This window comes from Dermochelys coriacea, chromosome 7, assembly GCF_009764565.3.
Source record: "Dermochelys coriacea isolate rDerCor1 chromosome 7, rDerCor1.pri.v4, whole genome shotgun sequence".
In the NCBI taxonomy this organism is placed as follows: Eukaryota; Metazoa; Chordata; order Testudines; family Dermochelyidae; genus Dermochelys; species Dermochelys coriacea.
In genome coordinates this window covers 9,048,999-9,070,351 of record NC_050074.1, presented here as the reverse complement: position 1 = coordinate 9,070,351, position 21,353 = coordinate 9,048,999, and the positions used below count along the sequence as shown (strand labels likewise).

Below are 21,353 nucleotides of genomic sequence, written 5' to 3'. Positions count from 1 at the left end.
GGAAAAATCTTCTCCATCTACTCCAGCAGCTTGGCAAGCATAGCCTCACTGCGGCCACTACTACAATCTATGGGAGTAGCCGCTGGGGCTCCTGTGTGCCCCAAAAAGGGAGGTGGAGGTAGGCTACTGAGAGGAAGCATGGTCGTATGGTTAAGTCACTAGACTCAAGCAATCTGGGTTGCGATCCTGTGTCTGCTACAGACCTTCCCTCTTGCTTATGGGTATGTCTACACTGTGATTAAAAATCTCAGGTCGCAGCTCAGCAGACTCAGGCTTGTGGAGGTTGAGCTACAGGTGTAGATGTCTGGAGGGGGGCTGGAACCTGGGTTCTGGGCCCTCTCCAGCCCAAACCTGGACATCTACACTGCAGTTTTATAGCCCTCCGAGCCCCATGTGCCGGAGTCAGCTGACCCAGAGGTCTTTTATCACACAGCAGCAAGTCTCGGTACCTGGGTCAACTGACTCAGGTTCACACTACCGGACTAAAACAAGCAGTGTAAACATTCCTGCTCAGGCTGGAGCCAGGGCTCTGAAACCTGGAGACAGGGGAGGTCTCAGAGTTCAGGCTCCAGCTATTTCGTGCTGGTCTTTTTAGCCCCATAGCGCAAGCCTGAGTCAAAGTCCTCTTCAGAGTTTTAAATCTTTTCAGTGGGCACTTATCAGGTGGGAAGGTGCATCCAGGAATGACCCCAATTGTATCATAGTAATGGGGTAGGTATCCGAGGGCCAAGATATCCAGCGGGCACAAAGTACCCCCTCCGCTAAAAACGGAGGAAGATAAAAGCAGCAGCCATGAAGTGAGGCAGACGGATGGGGGAAGTTCTGGAAAGAACAAAGGACCTCTGGGAATCTATGGGCCTGGGACAAATTCTCAGGTCCAGCCAAGCTCTGCTAGGCACAGGACCCATTATGACAGAAAAAAAGGTACCTTGGGGCTCCCATTAAACCCTGCTCCCCAACCCTGCGGCCTGCTAAAAATCCCTTCAACCTCCAATGCCTCAGGGTTGTTCTAAGTTGTGCCGGGCTACAACTGCCCCCACCCCCCCAGGGGCCATTCAGAAGTGGTGGTTTGCCTGAGCACAACCATCTTGGGGCCAGGCTCCCTTCCCCCAGGCATCACTACACCAAACCAGAGAAAACTGCAGCTGGCCAAACAGGTCAGCTTCATCGCCCCTTTATGCCGCTGTGTGTTTAGTGCTGATGAAAAGAACTGAGGGGAAAGACTCCATATCCCGTAACGATTTCCCTGATTCACCCCTTTCCCCTAAAAGAGCTGTGGGAAATGAATTGCCTATGGTCTAATCCACAGCACTGGTTTATTTTCATCACTGGTTGCTCTTGTCATTTATTTGTGAACTGTTAACTCTGTCCATCTGGAGTACTAGCAAAAGATCCACTATACACAGTTAACATTTTACACTTATCTAGCATCTTTCATCCAAGTATTTCAAAGTGCTTTACAAAATGCTAACTAAATGTCACGAGCTGGGTATTAGTAATACTAGTAATTGTTTAGTAATACTAAGTCTATTTAACAGGTAGATACTCTGAGACATGGATCAGTTACACGATTTTACCAAGGTCACACAGTAAGTGAGAGCAAGGAATAGTCCCCACCTATATATATAACTGGAATATAGTCCATCTTTTATGAACGCCTAAGAAATATTCAGGTCAGCTGTTACCCATACCAAAGAGCCTACAAACAAGCTTCAAACAAAGGCAGGTTCTCTTGTTTCTCATGAATGTCAAGTAAGCAGCATTGCTTCATTTGCTTTGAACAATGTGTACCTTGTATTTAAACAGGATTTTAACAAAGGCTGGGCCCTATAAGTAACAATAAGCTTAACTGTGCAATTAAAATAAGTAATGCATGTGAGGAGCTAGACAAATGTGGGACATCACTGACTAGATTTAAGTGTTTGTCAGAGCCATAACTTCTGTGGTAAAATATGTGCCTTTTACGGCAGAAGGGGTTCGTTAAAAAAATCATTAAAAAACTCATTCATTAAATAAAACCTGATCCTCATCTGATATAAATGAACATAGCTTTGCTGAAATCAGCAGAGGTACGCTGAATTACACAAGCTGAGGATCTGGTCTCTTATGGCTCACTGCTCAGTTAGATTCTGGTGGTTACAAAATTGGTTCTCATTCTCTCAGGTATGATGGAGTTCGGGGCGCTTTAATGGTTTTAAATCATTAATTCAACATTATGAAATGGGTTTTAACCATTTTGATTGTAAATATCCTTTATTTCATTTGACTCATCTCATAATTGTCCCTGACAAGCCACTTCACATGAATTAACATGTTCTGTCATTACTCTTACTTGGATTAAAATTATGACTTCATTTTTTAACATGACAAAACTGGCTTTTTCCCATTCTTTTTGCCATTACAAGGAACCTAAATGCTGAGATCTGAGGTAGATATTGGTTTGGTGAGACCTTGTTAATGGGCTGTTGACTCTTGTGGCATTCCTCGGTTTCTCAAGACTGTATTGGTAATGGAAATCCCAATGAAAGTGAATTTTGCTCTTTAGTCTGTTATACCAACTTGCCATTTAGAGCCTGCTCCTGCTCTCATTGAAATCAGTGGCAGAGCTCCAATCTGAGTACAATGAACGCTCTAATCGCCAATCCTCAGGCCCAGCTGAGCTCTTTGTTGCAGAGCCGAGGAAGGGAAGGGGACAAAGATGGATTTACGCAACTTTTGGGGCTCTCCCAGTTCTGGGGCCTGCCATTGGGGATTGCTGGAGCAAAGCACATAAGAACATAAGAATGGCTATACTGGGTCATACCAAAGGTCCATCCAGCCCAGTATCCTGTCTACCGACAGTGGCCAATGCCAGGTACCCCGGAGGGAGTGAACCTAACAGGTAATGATCAAGTGATCTCTCTCCTGCCATCCATCTCCACCCTCTGACAAACAGAGGCTAGGGACACCATTCCTTACCTATCCTGGCTAATAGCCATTAATGGACTTAACCTCCATGAATTTATCCAGTTCTCTTTTAAACCCTGTTATAGTCCTAGCCTTCACAACCTCCTCTGGCAAGGAGTTCCACAGGTTGACTGTGCGCTGTGTGAAGAAGAACTTCCTTTTATTTGTTTTAAACCTGCTGCCCATTAATTTCATTTGGTGGCCCCTAGTTCTTATATTATGGGAACAAGTAAATAACTTTTCTTTATTCACTTTCTCCACACCACTCATGATTTTATATACCTCTATCATATCCCCCCTTAGTCTCCTCTTTTCCGAGCTGAAAAGTCCTAGCCTCTTTAATCTAGCACCCATCTGCCCATATTGCTTCCCTCTGTCCATGTTCCCTAAGATGAAATATGTGAGGCAGTAATGTAGGGCCAGCTTCTCCACTGTCTGTCACCCAGGAATTCCCCACACCAGCCAGTTAGCCCAGGCCACTGGGCAGAGAATCAGACCTTTGCACCAATACCATTCTTTTTGTCATGTGACTTTAACAGATGATAAAGTCATTTCTCAGGGGAGCTGCCTAACAACAAATCAGATCAAACATGTATTGTTTTTTCCAGAAGATTCCTGGCTTTACCACAGGATCTCTCTTTACGATCCCTCTAGTTACTTGGTGGTTCTTATTATTAAAAAGACATCATCTGACCCTTGATAATCCCCATATGGCATTACTGGGAACTGCTGGACATATTCAGAACCGGTCTGTGTTTTTCAATTTTAGACTGCCCCATCACCCTTACAAGTATTTTACAAGTGATGGCAGGTTATGTTACATGGACACATTCTCCAGCCTTTTTCCAGTTAATGCTTTGGCACTTGGTAATGGCATGTATTGGTAGAAGGCAATAAATGGGTGGGTTTTTATCAACAAAAATGAAAGCCAACAGTACAGAATTTGCTTTCTAAAGGACTTGGAGTCAGCACATGTCCCTATCAGTTATCTTAAAAATAGAACCCATTGAACATTTTAGGCACTTGAAGCATGTTTTGATGATCTGCTATCTTGGAGTCGCACGGTGACGCATGGAGAGAAGTTGGTGAACAAGTCATCCCCTCTCTTTATTCAAGTTAGAAGCTTGTTGCTGCTTTTACTTTCTAGACGGATTAAAGGACTGGAGCTTCTGAAGCAAATACTTGAAAGAGAAATCAATTTAAGTGAAACAATACAGTACCCAAATGTTCTGGGTTTCAAACAAATGTGCATGCTCTAAGTACTTGCCTTAGAAACAATGAGCGCTAAGTATTAATCAGTCATTTGATTTCTATAGGCATTTTTCATCTCTCAGCATAGTTAACGCTTATTCCTTAACTGCTCGTATTCAGCGCTTGTAAAGTACCTAGTCAACATGACTGTTAGAATTGTAGCCATTGGAACCAGCTCATCATTATTCCCTATATTAAACAGGCTCCTGTTCAGTTAAAGTGACTTTTTTTATCCATATTTTGGATTCCATATTCAAAAATGCTACCTTAATAATAAGGAATAATTAACAAAAGGAACTAACACTTAGTTCGGATCTAATACTTACTACTATTTGCAGTTTTCTGTACAGGTATGGAGTTTTTAACTCAATGTATTCAGATCAATTCATGCAAAAGTGCTGCCACTCTCAGAGCTCTGTGTGCCTCTTTGAAAAAATAACTAAGTTTTTCAGCTTTATAGAGTACCGTAAAACATACACTTTGATTTTTATTAGTGGCTGTGTAACTTGCACTTCAATTATCTATGCCAGATCTGCAGTGAAGGCAAAAAGGTCATTATTTTTCTACCAAGTGGGAAATCATTAACATGGTGCTTATTCGGTACTATTATTGTGACTCTTTGACAGCCATTAATCATCCATGTCAGTCAGACTAGGAGAATTGCGTGAGGTGGCCAAGCTTTCAAAACAAGTTGTTAATCATTGGCTGGAAGATGGGATAGGGGGTGGGATGCAGTTGGCTTTAAAGATTGTTAGCATCAGCTTAATAAAAATAAAAATGTTGGCAGTTTCCTGCTTTAAAATATCTTCCTCTACAGATCCCTGTATGTGCACTTTGCTGCAATATGAGCACGACCTACAAATGCTTCAGTCAGTAAAACTGTGATAACAAATAATAGTTGTGAACATAGTACACCCCTTTTTGGAAGGAAAAATATGTTTCAGACCCTAATCCTGCCATTTGTGGCACACGGACAGAGCCATGCACCTGCCCAGAGCCCTAGATTAATGGGGCCTAAAGTTAGAATATTAAGTTTTAGGCCTAAAATATAAAACATGTAACTTCAGATGCTCCAAGACAAGTTATTCATAGATATCAAGGTCAGAAGGCCTTGTCTGATGTCCGATATAACACAGGCCAGAGAACTCCCCGAGAATAATTCCTTTTGAAATAGAGCATATATTTTTTTTTTTTTTTTAAAAATCAAATTGTGATTTAAAGGTTTCCAGTGATGGAGAATCCATCATGACCCTGGGTGTATACGTGACACTGTCGGTTAAAGGCCTCCATTGAATGAGCATAACACTTAGAGTGACACATTGTTGTACTTAAAGGGACATTGCTGACAAAAACTCACCCATCTGTTTGAATTTTTTTACCCCCTATTACAGGTAACACCTAAAATAATGAAATCTGATAGAGATTGAAGGGGGGAAAAAAATCCCTTTTTTTGATTTGTTTATGCGAGTCTTGGCTGCCACACTGTGGATTGAAGTGAGGACCTCCAGCACTAAAAGTATCAACTAACAAGCCAAACTTCTATAGCTCAGGGCTGTAACAACTCAGAATCTCTGTGGACTGGCACAGAAGTGGGGGAGACTGGTAAGACACACTCACCAGTGTGGTCCATTTACTTTGTGCATTTCACACCATTTTATATCTGGCCAGCTTCTCTTTCCACTTGTAGAGGCAGCTCGTTCCCTTGCTGTTTGTATGAATCTCACAAGAACAGGGGAGAGAAAAACATTTTTAAAAACAGGGCCATGTGAGTGTAAAGCCACAAAAATCAGCAGGGAGCCTGAAAGGCTGTTGCTGTGCCCAGAGCTGACTGTGGTGGGCTTGCAGTGAGGGCAGTGTGAGTAGCCACCACCTTTGTTTGGGAAAGTGCTTGCAAGGGACAGGGGACAGCGAAGAGACTCTCATGGGTTGTCTGAGAAGAGGCAGAGGGTCTTGTCATTGAACCAGAGTCCAGGGTTGCTGACCTTTGGTTAAACCATCTCCAGTCTTCAGAGGGGTCATGCATCCTGGAATGCTCCCAAATTAGAATTGTTCTGCCCTTTGTTGCCTTGGCTGGACTGAATCACTGGACCAACAGAACACTGGCCCCAGCTTCAAGATCTTCAAGCGTGCTCACGCAAGGAAGGGTCTAGGACTCTGAAATCCAGAGGAGTGTATACTCAGGGGTGAGGTAAATGGTGGCAATGTAAATGCAAGTTAGATAAATTTTGTTTACTACTCTAAACTGTGTTTGTGAATTGATTTATTGAACAGCCCCTTGCTGATTTAAATTAGTAGTGACATTCAATCTGTCTTTTATACCATGTTCCTCTACATTGTTAAGTAAAGGTGTGTTAAGTCCAGTCTAAGTGTATATTGTTTATCATTGGTATTTTTGAGTTAGACCCATTGCACAGATCACCCCAGGTGTATTCCTGGAGGCTCCCCAGGCACACCATCGAGTGTGTGCAGGGCCCAGCCAGGTGAAGGCACTGCCAATTTTAATTTCCTTTAGGAGTAAAGGAACTGCAGCAGAGGGGTGGATAGAGGATTCCCCACCTATCCAACAGCACCAACGGGATACTCAGCATCTCCTTTACTGTCAACAACATCAGGTGCCCGGGCAAACAGGGAGAGTTACCTGCTCCCGAGTAACCCAGGGAGGAAAGGGGGGTTACACTGTCTTCTCCTCCTTCAATTCCAAACAGGGTGGTAGGTGTCAAAGGAGTATCCCAATTCAATGTATTCTGAATTAAGTAGTGATCTTGGTATTAAAGAAGTTACTGTGCAAGAAAATTTGAAATCAGATGTTTTAAAGGTTGTAGATGGGAATTATAACGTCTGTTAACTAATGCAGCTGCTCACTGTGTGTCCACTGGTATCTTGTCCTTCTACCCTCTTTTCTCCTTTATGTCTGTTTACCTGTTGTGCACTAGCTAAATCCCAGTCTGTTGCTGGGACTGTCTTTTTGTCATTTGTTGGTACAATGGCTTGTACAACAGTGGTCTAATCTTCTCTTCTGCAGACTAAATAGCCCCAGTTCCCTCAGCCTCTCCTTGTAAGTCATGTGCCCCAGCCCCCTAATAATTTCCGTTGCCCTCCGCTGGACTCTCTCCAATTTGTCCACGTCCCTTCTGTAGTGGGGGGACCAAAACTGGATGCAATATTCCAAATGTGGCCTCTCCAGTGCCAAATAGAGGGAAATAATCATGTCCCTTGATCTGCTGGCAGTGCTCCTACTAATGCAGCCCAATATGCCGTTGGCCTTCTTGGCAACAAGGGCACACTGCTGACTCCTATCCAGCTTCTCGTCCACCGTAATGCTCAGGTCCTTTTCTGCAGAACTGCTGCTTAGCCAGTCGGTCCCCAGCCTGTAGCAGTGCATGGGATTCTTCCTTTCTAAGTGCAGGACTCTGCATTTGTCTTTGTTGAACCTCATCAGATTTCTTTTGGCTCAATCCCCCAATTTGTCTAGGTCACTCTGGACCCTATCCCTACCCTCCAGCATATCTACTTCTCCCACCAGCTTAGTGTCATCTGCGAACTTGAGGGTGCAATTCATCCCATCATCCAGATCATTAATGAAGATGTTGAACAAAACCGGCCCCAGGACCAACAACTGGGGCACTCCCCTAACGCAAGCTGCGGGCTGAAGGATCCCAAAGGGCTACAGGAATGTGTGCAGGGAGGGGCAAATGCAATAAGTGTCAAAACTTGCCCAGCACATGGCACTTGGCAGCCTGGCCTGCAAAGCCTCTGCCAACCGGGCCCAGGACTGAAGTCGAATGTGAGAGCACTCAGTCCTGTTTTAGGACTTGGATTGTTGTTGAGTTTCCAGGAGACCCAGGAACATTGTGAAGTGAGAGAAGCCCTGGAATAAAACCATGGGAGAGTGAGTATGTCTACACTGGCACTTTGTCAGCAAACCACTCCCCACCCCAAAAAAAGTTTTACCGACGAAAAGCGCCAGATGTGAACAGCGGGAGCGCTTTCCTGCCAACAAAGCCACTGCCGCTCATGGAGGGGGTGGAAGTTGTTTGTCAGCAGGAGAGCTCTCTCCTGCCTACAAACAGCAGCTACACTGCATGGTTTTTAGCAGCACACGTGTGTCGCTAAAAGCCTCATAGTATAGCCGGAGCCTTAAAGTAGTGCTGTGCTCTGGAGCTTCAACTCTGGAGTCAGCGGAACCTGTTGGGGCTGCCCTGTCCTCCTCTTTACCTCATAAATGACTAAGTGGCCCTCATTTTCTACACTCACTAAATGCCACATGAGTCTAAGTCACACGACTTACTCCCATTGTCTGTTTTATGCTACTGTGTACGTCACTGCCAAATGTATCCCAGAGATTCCCAAGGAGGTTTCACCCACTTATTGCAGGCTGCTGGTGGCCTAATCATATGATGGAAAAAATAAAACTTTTCAAGATAGACAGTTAGTGAAAAATAATTCCTAACCAGGTTCCAGAGGCAGAGCCCAGATTCTGACCTGACATATCTTGTGTGAGCATACTGCAGTCCAGAAGGCTGGCAGAGATTCTGCTCTAAGATGGTTTGATAGTGAAATGGAAGGGGACAGTAAATGGTAATAATAAACAAGGGTGTCCCAGTCATTCATGGATATTTGGTAACAAGGTACTTCAGTGGAATGTTTTTGTTTCCCTTTGGTGCACTATTGCCTAGACGGATGCAAATACAGTACTTATTAGGTCTCATAAAACAAATTATATTCACAGATATGCAGCAGATTAATGCACTGCTTCTTAGCTGTGAACCTCTTGTGAGAAGGGTTAACTTCTACCAATATATCAATATACCAACAGACCAAGCTAGTTCCTTACACGAGCACAGTAGGATGTTAAATAGAGCGTCTTATTTTTGGATCTGTAATCTCACATGTAATCTCATGTAAAATACCTATAATCACAAGTAACGCTCTATATTTAATAAGCAGGAACTGTATACACAAGATACTCTTTCTGGGGGAAAAAAAATTGAGAATTCATGTCTACTGGGATACAAACCCAGAGAGACAAAAGTCTCTTTAGCTTTCTTCAACACACATAGTGCAGGGGAAATTTAAATAAAGACTAAAGCTTCATGATGGTGAATGGGCCCAGTAGTTTGTTTTAAACTTGCACGACATCCTTAGTTGTAAACAATAATCACAATATCCTAACATTAGACAATGGGTGTGAAAATTATATGGTAAACTCCAGGAGAAACACTACTGGTGAATTTCACCCATGCCTGCACAAGGACTGATGTCCCACTCCTAGGATGAGACTTATTATGTGGTAGAGAGGCCTTATGAATAAGGACTTAACAGACATAACATTCATTACACACCTGGTTCTTTAGATTCAGGTTGTTGTTAGCACCTAGGACCCCCTGTCATGGCCCAGGACCCTGGTAGTAGTAACAAGTGCACCTTATTATGATATATTTTATGGTTCTAATTTTTCAACCTATCTTGACCAATCTTCCATGATTTTATCCAAAGCACAGTTGCCATTTCGACTGCTCATGTGACCGGGGCTATTACAAGCTGATATTCAGCATTTGAACATGAAGCAAAGCTGCCCTCAGAATTCAGTCATTTTTGAAAGCTTAGGAAAGACTATGAATACAGTGTGAAATTCACTCCTATATAAAGGGCCAGCCCAAGGCCTATGCAACACCTAAACCCTGTGCTGAGCCTTCAGCGAGACATAAATTATGCATAAGAACTGCCATACTGGGTCAGACCATGGTCCATCTTGTCCAGTTTGCTGACTCCAGCAGTGGCCTTTACCAGAACTTCAGGGGAAGTGTACAGAACAGGGCATTTTTGGAGTGATCCATCCCCGTATTCCACTCCTGGCTTCTGATAGTCAGAGGTTCAGTGTTGCCCTAAGCACGGGGTTGATCTTGATGAACCTATCCTCCATGAAATTATCCAGTTATTTTTTGAACCCAATCATATTTTTGGCCTTCACAAGTTCCCACGACAATGAGTTCCACTGGTTAGTTGTGCGTTCTGTGAAAAAATACTTCCTCTTGTTTATATTAAACCCCCTGCCTATTAATTTCATTGGGACACTTGTTTTTTGTATTGTGTGAAAAGATAAATAACACTTCTCTATTCACTTTCTCCACAGTACACAATTTGATAGACTTCTATCATAGCCCCTCTTCATTGTCTCTTTTCTAAACTGAAGACCCCTAATCTTTTTAGTTTCTTGTTGTACGGGAGCACTTCCATACCTTTGATTGTCTTTGTTGCCCTTCTCTGAACCTTTTCCAGTTCCAAGAAAACTTGTGTGTTGATTCTCTGCACAAATGTGAATTTCATCCTGTATATATAGCAGATTCATCAATATGATGAGATTTAAAAGTCATCCTCTGAAGGGAATCCTCTAGAAAACTATCATCATCTCTATTACTCAGAGACATACCAGCTGTACTGAAATGTCAGAAGGGTTTGCACAGCTGACAAGTTGCTGAAAACAGAGCATGGCAGCATTTCCATAAATTCTCTTGATCCAGCCAAGTGCAGCAGCTTAATATAGACTTAGTAAAAGCTTTAGTCCCACTGTCTCTCACACACTGAGATCAAGCACTGCCACTGTTCATGACAAAAACATGAATGTGGGGATTTAACAGTGTGTAATACTGTTAGTAGCACAGCATTTTATAAATTGTTTTCTTCAGGTTTAAAAAAATGTCTGAATTCAGCCAAAATTCTGACCAGGAAGTCAGAATCGAGGACATTGATGAAGATGAAATCTTAGGAAACTTATCCCCTGAAGAGCTGAGGGAGCTCCAATGTGAAATGGAAGTCATGGCTCCAGACCCAAGAGTCCCAGTTGGAATGATACAGAAAGATCAGACTGAAAAGCCTCCAACAGGAAACTTTGACCACAGATCTCTTGTTGATTACCTGTATTGGCAGAAGGCATCAAGACGCATGCTAGAGGATGAGAGAGTTCCCGTCAACCTCTTGCCATCTGAGGTAATAAGCGAGAATCACAACTGTTTATTATGCATCTATAAGACTTATTGTAACAGTATATTGCCAAAGATCAGGGCCTTCATAATAATAGGTTTGATGCTTTTGTCTTCCTCTCTGTCAGTTCCTTCTGAAAATTAAAGCATAGTATAGTGTATGAATTTAAACTCAGTCAAATCTTGTTTCAAAATTCTCTTTAACTATAGGATCTAACTTGAAAGATTACCCCAATAAAAGATTTTTACTTTTTGCCCAAATTGTTACCTACATTTTCAAATGTAAGAAAATGACGTTTTTATTTCATCAAAACCTGATTGAAAAAACACCATATAAAAGCAAATCACAAAATAGAAGTCAAGCTTTTTATTTCTCCATAATATATATAAGAATATAAATATTGGCTAGTGTGATTTTTCCCTTATAACCTTAATATAATTAGAAGGGCTTAATAAACTCTAATATTAGATGATGATGATAATAATAGTGATCATTAATAGAACTTAATGTCACATTGAAAATGTCTGTCTTTTGACTGAGTTAAAATCACTAGTGACTATGAGCCCAAACTTCATGGGCCAAATACTCAGCCAATGTAAATCAGCCAAGTTAATGGAACTACGCTGATTTACACCAGCTGGGGATCCAGTTGTATGTCTTTTTGTGGGCTTTGATTCAAGAGTCCAGCCCTATTCAGCAATGCACTTAAGCACATTCCTAAGTCCCATTGACTTAAAGTTAAGCACGTACTTAAATACTTTGCTGAATTGGGGCCATAGTCTTTATGCAGGCCAAACTCCAACTGAATACAAGGGGAGATGTGCCTGTGGAAATACATCAGGATTTGGACATGTAGGAATTTTAAATGACTCAAAGGAGAAACACAGTATGACTTTTTACCATCAGTCCAACCTTATATAATATGGTTGTATTCTAGTACATCAGTACTGTATATCCCTGAATTCCAGTAAAAGTTTGTGTCCCAGTAGCTGTTTACAAAGAAGATAAGCTGTTGCTTGATCATTCTTGGCCTTTAAGAGGTTTGTATATAAATGTGTTTCCTTTTATACTTTGGGATGTTGAAAGTTGTTGGGGTTTCTTTAACCTCTATTGTACAAAGTAGAGATGGACCTGAGTTGCACAGTTTGGATCCAGATTTGAACTATTCCAAAGGTGGAGGTTGTGTGGTTCATTCCCAGCTCCGTGTCAAGTTAAATCCATACGAAAACTCCAAGGGTTTCATTAATACAGCAAACAGATATAATTTATTTATATTTCAGCATCCCCTACTTCGTCACTTCAGAACTTGACAAATAGCAACCTCCACTGGTACAAAGGAGAAGTGCAGTTAAGTGTCACTGTGGTCTCAGTCCTGATCCCAGTGGTGCAGGACCACCACCACCATCTGCATCCCTTATTCTTGTACTTTCAAAGGGCCTGATCATGCACTCCTTATTTATATATAAACTCTCACTGGAGTCCATGGGAATTTTAAGCTGGACGTGGACTCTAAGATCAGGCCTTCTGTCTAATTGCTTACTAATAGCAAGCTGCAGACAAAGTGAAATGGGTCCTGAGTAGTAAAATCCAGTTCTTACCCATCATGAGAAAGGGGCAAGAAAATTAAATTGTACATGAAATAGACCTTCAGGGAAAGTGGCTACGCTTCCTGGCAGGAACTGAGCAGAGGCCAATATGATGTCATTACTGATGCTAGGTTTCAGAGTAGCAGCCGTGTTAGTCTGTATTCGCAAAAAGAAAAGGAGTACTTGTGGCACCTTAGAGACTAACAAATTTATTAGAGCATAAGCTTTCGTGAGCTACAGCTCACTTCATCGGATGCATTGCATCCGATGAAGTGAGCTGTAGCTCACGAAAGCTTATGCTCTAATAAATTTGTTAGTCTCTAAGGTGCCACAAGTACTCCTTTTCTTATTACTGATGCTAAAAGCACAGCCCTTCCATCAAGCAGTGTTCAGAAACCACTTTCCCATCGCAGAACACAAAAGCAATTGAACTAATATTCACCTACATCCCCAGTGGTGCCCCCTTAATGCTAAAGCTCTACACAGAAGCCCAAACTCCTAAGGCTTGGACACTAACAGTTCTACCCGTTACTATGACGTTCTCCTCTTTGGTCTTCATTAGACTGAGCCACAGAGCCAATATCTAGAAATGTATCTCCAGTTTTTTGCTACGTGAAAAACAAAGGACTCCTAGAAATGCGATAGACAACGCATTGTTATATCAGAGAAAATTAGGCTGATCTACCATTGATGTAAATAGAAAGATTCTCTCAACATCAATAGACTTTAGATCAGGAATGTGAAAGAAGTTATTGGCATTCTTGGAAAGTTTATATGAGAGATTGCTGTATAACAGTATTTAAGTAAGGAATTATTGTTCATTCACATTTAGGCCAGAAGTACTATGAACACTTTTTTTCAAAAAGCATTCTCTAAAATATAATGTGAGGAAGAACAGAGACACATTAAAGCCATTTGCTATATTTTTATTTCAGTGCATAATTAATGTAACAAAACCATTTTAAATTATTTCAGCTATTAGCATTTTGTCTTCTTTAGAGAAACATTGCAGAGAAGTTTGAAGAAAATGCTGGGGATACGGACGATATTGCTAACAAAAAAATGGCAGAAGATACTACAGAAGCAGACAAAAAAGAAACGTATTACAAAAACGAACTTGTTGAACAGGCAAAACCTGGTTCAGCACAACAATCAGGAGAAACAAATGAAGAGAGAAGCTATAAAGAGACAGAAGATGAGGAAGAGGATGACGATGATGACGAGGAGGAGGAAGATGATGACGAGGAAGAATCAAGAATGAAGAAGACATATGGAGATGAAAACAGCAACAATGATCAGGTAACTAAGAAGCCATGTACAAAATCAGGGGGAAATCCAGAAAACCAAGAAAACAATGAAAAGAAAGTATCAAAACTACAAATTCCAAAGAAGTTAGCTGTAGATACTAGCTTTATTAAGTTAAGTGCAAGACCTTCAGGAAACCAAACCAATTTAGATGAAAACTTGCAGAAGGTCCGAAAAAACGATCCAGATGTGAAGGAACTCAATCTGAACAACATTGAAAACATCCCAAAGGAAATGCTGGTGGACTTTGTGAATGCCATGAAAAAAAATAAGCATGTAAAAACATTTAGTTTAGCCAATGTAGGAGCTGATGACAACGTAGCTTTTGCTGTGGCCAACATGTTACGTGAAAACAGGAGCATCACTACTCTAAATATTGATTCAAATTTTATCTCAGGCAAGGGAATCGTTGCGATCATGAGATGTCTGCAGTATAATGAGACATTAACTGAACTGCGTTTTCACAATCAGAGGAACATGTTGGGCCATCAAGCTGAAATGGAAATTGCCAGGCTTCTGAAAGCCAACCCTAAGCTGCTGAAGATGGGCTATCACTTTGAACTTCCAGGCCCCAGGATGGTTGTTACCAATCTGCTCAGCAGAAATCTTGACAGACAAAGACAAAAAAGGCAGGAGGAGCAAAAACAGCAGAAATTAAAAGAGCAGAGAGAGTTAATAGCTGTGTTAGAAAATGGACTGGGGTTGCCTCCTGGGATTTGGGAAATGCTAGGGGGACCAATGCCTGATTCAAGGATGTATAGCTCAATACAAGCCCCCAAGCCTCCACCTGTCCCTAAAACTATGTCCATGAGCAGGAAAAATGAACATGCAAGAAAGCCAGCCCCAGAAGAACAGAACAGTGAAGAACCTGCCTCCTTCAAAATGGTCAAACTCAAGAGAACTCAGCGCAAGCCCACTATACCAGAATACGTGGAACCAGCTGAAAAAACAAGTCTCAAAGATGTGATCAAGACTCTCAAACCAGTTCCAAAAAAACGACCACCTCCTCTTGTTGAGATAACCCCAAGAGAAAAGCTCTTAAATGACATTCGTCAGAGTAATGTCGCCTATCTTAAACCGGTAAGTGTATATGAAACAGAATGGTAGCAACAGGGAATTTAATGCAAATCAACTGTAATATTCTATTTTAAAGGCTTCCACAATAGCATCTTCAAAAACTGTGGGCATATTCATTTTCAGGCATATAAACATGTTTATTGTATGCAAGCTGGCATTTTTGTGAACAGATTCTGAGCATTAGTCTCGTGTTTCTATATGCACAAATGCAGAATTTTGCACAGGCAAATTAATACAACCACAAATTTTGCAATTATTAATGCCTGGTGAAGATTTGGCTGCTATGCTTTATAGATAGATTCATCATCATTTTAAAATTAAGTACATTTACATTATGGAATTTTGATAAAGGGTTTGTTAGTTGGCTTATGAGCCATTATGAGTTGTTAGATGAAGTCATACTTTAATTCACACCTTACATCTCAATCATGGCCAACCACAGTTGTACTTCAAATGTGGTGAATATTAAGCCCAACTTTCAGTGGGAGCTTTTCCTATATAAGGACGGCATGTTCTTTGAGCAAGGATGGCAAGACCCAAACCATTATTTCCCCCTAGAGTGAGATTTTTCATGCCTAATTTCATCTTATAACTAGACCAATCATAAGCCCCTCTAAATAGTAGTCGGTGAAATGGTACCACTGACGCAAAGTCCTAAAGGGAGATTTCAAACCTTTGTATGCCCACAATCTTAAAGGGTAAAAGAAAAGGATTCAACTCAAAAGATAAGCAAAAAAATTAGAAGAAAATTCGTGTGTGTGTGTGTAAAAATCTGTTTTTTTTAGGGTGCAAATAGTTGCAGGAATGATTTATTAGTAATCCTCCAAACATCATACAATGTAGGTATGATGAGGTTCTGAGCCCCATACTAATACTTACTAGCAATTTTCATCTACAGATCTCAAAGCCCCTTACAAGGGGAGTATCATTATACCCATTTCACAGATGGGGAAAGTGAGGCAGAGGGAGATGAAGTGACTTGCCCAAAGATTACCTAGCAAACCAGTGGCAGGGCTAGGAACTGAACCTACGTCTACTTAGTCCCCTGTTCAGTGCCCTAGCCTTAACATAAGAACGGCCATACTGGGTCAGACCAAAGGTCCATCTAGCAGAGTATCCTATCTTCCGACAGTGGCCAATGCCAGGTTCCCCAGAGGGAATGAATAGAACAGGTAATCATCAAATGATCCATCCCATCACCCATTCCCTACTTCTGGCAAACAAAGGCTAGGGACACTATCTCTCTCCATCCTGGCTAATAACCATTGGTGAACCTATCCTCCATGACTTTATCTAGTTCTTTTTTGAACGTTTCTAGTTCTGTTATATTCTTGGCCTTCACATCATCTTCTGGTAAGGAGTTCCACAGGTTGACTGTGCGTTGTGTGAAAAAATACTTCCTTTTAAACCTGCTGCCTATTAGTTTCATTTGGTGGCCCCTAGTTCTTGTGTTATGAGAAGGAGTAAATAACACTTCATTTACTTTCTCCACACCAGCCATGATTTCATAGACCTCTATCATATCCCCCCTTAGTCGTCTTTTTTCCAAGCTGAAAAGTCCCAATCTTATTAATCTCTCCTCATACAGCAGCCGTTCCATACCCCTAATCATTTTTGTTGCCCTTTTCTGAACTTTTTCCAAGTCCGATATATCTTTTTTGAGATGGGGTGACCACATCTGCACACAGTATTCAAGATGTGGGCGTACCATGGATTTATATAGAGGCAATATGATATTTTCTGTCTTATTATCTATCCCTTTCCTAATGACAGGTTTCAGAGTAGCAGCCGTGTTAGTCTGTATTCTCAAAAAGAAAAGGAGTACTTGTGCCACCTTAGAGATTAACAAATTTATTTGAGCATAAGCTTTCGAAAGTGAGCTGTAGCTCACCAAAGCTTATGCTCAAATAAATTTTAGTCGCTAAGGTGCCACAAGTACTCCTTTTCCTAATGATTCCCAACATTCTGTTTGCTTTTTTGACTGTCACTGCACGCTGAGCAGATGTTTTCAGAGAACTATCCACAGTGATTCCCAGATCTTTCTTGAGTAGTCACAGCTAATTTAGACCCATCATTTTATATGTAGAGTTGGGATTATGTTTTCCAATGTGCATTACTTTGCATTTATCAACATTGAATTTCATCTGCCATTTTGTTGCCCAGGCATCCAATTTTGAGAGATCCTTTTGTAGCTCTTCACAGTCTGCCTGTGACTTAACTATCTTGAGTAGTTTTTTATCATCTGCAAATTTTGCCACCTCACTATTTACCCCTTTTTCCAGGTCATTTATGAATATGTGGATATTCTAAAGTTCTTCTGAATGGTGAAAGCCCCATAAGATCTCATATGAGATTGTGTTCTTGTTTTAGTGGGTAGAAGAGTAAGTTTGTTTGTTTGTTTGTTTTACAGCAACTCTTCCTTACTTTGTCTGAGATTATCATGATGAAAATGCAAGTGGTGACACTGCCAATGCCCCTTAATCTATGTCTGTAGATTCAATAATGTTGAAGGTATATTTAGTGCATATGCCATGACTTTTAATTAATAATTTGCTAGACAGGCAGAAGTGGCTTTTCCTGAGCTGCTTTGGTCTATCTGGTCTAGGACACATTTTTAGAATTGCCCGAGTACAAAATCAAATGGCCTCCAACATGTTGTTTTGGTCTGCAGGGCACATATAATGCTTTCAATAATATATTAATTAAAAATAAAGTTTTTAATAAATAGACAAAACCAAACAAGAAAGACCATGGGTTAAATTCACTTCTGGCATGAGCAAGTGTAACTGGAATGAAATCAATGGAGATATGCCCTTTTACTTCAGTGGTGAATTTGGTTTTGTGTGAAATGTTAACAGTGAGCAAGCATTTAACAAAATAATATATCGGCCCTGGATCCGTGTATATCACCATAGTGACTGGACTCAGTCCTGTTCCCATTTAAGTCAAGGGCAAAATTCTTGGCAACAATATATGGAGCAAAATTATGAAAAGGACTAATTATTTTGGATGCTTCCATTTTTGTGTATCCAACTTGAAATACTTTAAGGAGGCTGATTTTCAGAAAGTGGTGAGCCCTCAATCTCCGAAAACCAGGCCACTTTCAGAAGTCTCAGGTTGGGCAGTCAAAATCACGGCCACTTTGTTTAACATTCTGTCCTTCTAGGAGCTAAAACTGACCCCTGTAGTCCTTATGTAAGCGATCAGGCCCATTAAATTCTGTGAAAATAATCATCCAAATGGAATTGCTTGTGTGATTAAGAAATACTCCCATGAGCAAGAGTGTGGAGGGTCCAGTCTAAAAAGTATATTGCCAAAAGATACCATTCCAATTTCTCAAGTAATTGACACATGCTTCATAACTTTCTCTGAATTTTTTTCAATGTATTAATTGAAAGGCCATATTTTGGTCTCATTTACATTTGTACAAACTCATGATATTCAATGGAATTACATAGGTGTAACCAAGACAAGAATTTGGCCTGAAATGTTAAAGAAGTTGAGAGGTCTTAAAATGACCCTTGCCTGTAAATTCAAAGTTAATGCTGCCCCTATGTCCCTAACTCGCATCACTGGGGTATTTTTATTATTACTACTACTACAGTGGCAAGGATTATTTAAAGACCGATTTAACTGTAAAGAAAGGCAGTCTTCAGGACTTCTGACCTTTTACATTGATGTATAAGTGTTGTATCTTGGATCCTGTCACGCTGTCTAGAATGGCTCACAACTAATTAGAAGTAAAATACCTGCAGTGGACAGCCCACTGGACTTAGATTCAAGGCACATAGGCTCTGTTCTCAACTCTGCCACTGACTCACTGTGTGATCTTGGCACATCACTTAAACCCTCTCCAGAGTCTCTTTCCCCATCTGTCATATGGGGGATAAGAATGCCTTCTCACCTTGTAGAGCACTCTGAGATCTATGGGAAAGTGCTGTATCTAGGCTAAATGGTGTTGTTGATTTAACAAGCAATAACCGTCAGCTCTGTGAATTCTAAGAAAGAACAATGTGCCAAGAATTTAACCATTATAGCCACAGAATTTCCTATTACATTTTCAGTACTTTGATGTTACTGTCCGATTCCAAGCAGCACACTTATTTTTGGAGAGAAGAGGGAAAAAGCCAGATTTTCCAGCTATTAACGTGTCTTCTTATTGGTCTTGTATAGGTGCCAGTGCCAAAAGAGCTAGAGTGAAACACCAGAGTCTCCTGAAGGAAACAACTTGAAATAAAGACTATTCAAGTTTCACTTACAATGGTTTCAAAGGATGCTTTCTTCAGAAGCCAAGGGGTAGATACGAACACGTGGGAACAATGCTTGTAATATGCAGTCTGTTGATACGACGACGAAAAAGGGTGGAATGGAACAAGTCAATGCGAAAAGGATTTCCATCAGCCATCAAGTAACCATGATGCCCTGGTATAATCTCTGTTTTCCAGTTGGATTCTAGTCTCCAGTTTGTCCAGAGGTATTTGCCCAGCAACAGCAATAACTTAACAAGTTTTACAGATTCAGTCAGTGAACTCTATTGCTTATGTGGTACTTTCTGCTGTTAAATTCTCCTGCAACAAATAGTGCCCTGTTGTGACTCTCCTTTTTCACATTGCTGTATGCCACTGCTTTTTTTTTTTAAAAACTAAGAACACATGATTTCTATCTACTTATATTTTCAGTCCAGAATTTTCATTTTTAGACTGAGGAAACATTTCACACACAAAAAGAGCAAAAATGCCCTGTCTAGGAGAGAGCACAGTGTGCATTTCTTCCATGACAAACTGCAGTAGTTCTGAGAACAAAATGGCTGCAAACAGGCAGAGTTCTTAGAAACTTAAAGGGACAGGACACCGGAAAAAAAAGCAAGTCGTAACAGTTTCAAACTTCATACTCCATAGAATGTGTTCTGGCAAGTATTCTGTCTGGTTAGCATTTAAAACATGAAGCCATGAGCTGTTTTGGGAGCTGTGCGATCATTATTCTCCTGGCAGATTCTCTCTGTCCTTGCTGTAACCCTGAACTGTTTCACCACCCCCATGCTTCAAGCCACACATTGCAGTCACCTTCTGAGAATAGAACCGGACTGTTTCAGATGTCCTTCAATACTCCTGATTTAACTGGCCACGGTTGCTGCTACTGAGTATTGTTGGGCCCTTGCCCTCTTCCCTCTGCTTGGGACTCAAACTGCCTGCCAGTTTGAGGAAGGAACTGAATGTCTCGCTTGCATGGCGATGCCAGTGCAGCGCTCTAGATGGAGGTAACTGTACCCGCCCATCCTTGCACAACTTAATGGTTTTAAAATATTCAGATGGGGAAAAATGCTTTAAATGGTCAAAGAGACTAAAGCATGTGAAATCCCCCTGAGTTTCTCTTATCTTTAAGGAATCTCTCTTTTCTGGATGCTTTCCCTTTGCTACCAGGCATGCTGTTGTATACCCCCTACTTCAGTCTGTTTGCACCAGCCTAGCCATTCTTTCTCTCTTGTTGGTTACTCTCTGCTTGATTCCCTATCTGCCAACTCTCCTCTTGCTCCCCACAAAACTTCACTCCATGCAAACAACCTCACCAAGTCCATTAACGACCTACTCTACCTCTCGTAGCTAAGACACAGGACTGGGTCTTGCTCTTTATTCCCTTCTTGGTCTTCCTACTGCTGCTACTCAAGTTCCTCCTCTTCTTGTCTGCATGTCCTTGGCTATTCAATAACCTGATTTCTTTCTGCCATTTTTTTGGTTTCTCCTCATCCTTCCCTTCTTGCTCAATATCACCAAAACTCTACAAAAATCTTCTGCCCTCCAGCTTCCATTTCTATTACACAATCCGTGCTCCCTTCCCAAACCGCTTTTCTCCTTCACAGCTTCATATCCTACTGCTTCCACATAGGGAACAGTTGCCTTCTTCATGCCATCAACCCTCTCCTTTCAAACCCACCCATCCAACTTTGTTCAATTCCCTTCCTCCTACTGTCTGATTCCCTTAAGGCTCTTGGGGGGGGGAAAGGCATATGCAGGTGGGGTGCTCGATTTATTGTCTATAAGGTACTGTATGAATTTACAAAGGGATTTTTTAAACTATGATTCAACATTGCATGTGCAATTGTTGAGAGGAAAACATAGTTTTACTTTATTTCTCATTTATAGCTGTCACATGAAGAGAATGTTCTAATTGGGATGTTTCAGAGTAGCAGCCGTGTTAGTCTGTATTCGC

At 41.2% G+C, this 21,353-nt stretch overlaps 1 protein-coding gene across 1 annotated transcript; it reads left to right on the top strand.

Moving 5' to 3' along the window:
- The first annotated feature begins 10,830 nt into the window (after positions 1 to 10,830).
- Positions 10,831 to 21,283, top strand: LMOD3 (leiomodin 3). Its single transcript, XM_038410484.2, has 3 exons — positions 10,831 to 11,184; positions 13,764 to 15,149; positions 19,320 to 21,283. Exons 1-3 carry the CDS (start codon positions 10,894 to 10,896, stop codon positions 19,344 to 19,346), a joined length of 1,704 nt encoding a protein of 567 aa, XP_038266412.1. The 5' UTR covers positions 10,831 to 10,893; the 3' UTR covers positions 19,347 to 21,283.
- Positions 21,284 to 21,353: the final 70 nt, after the last annotated feature.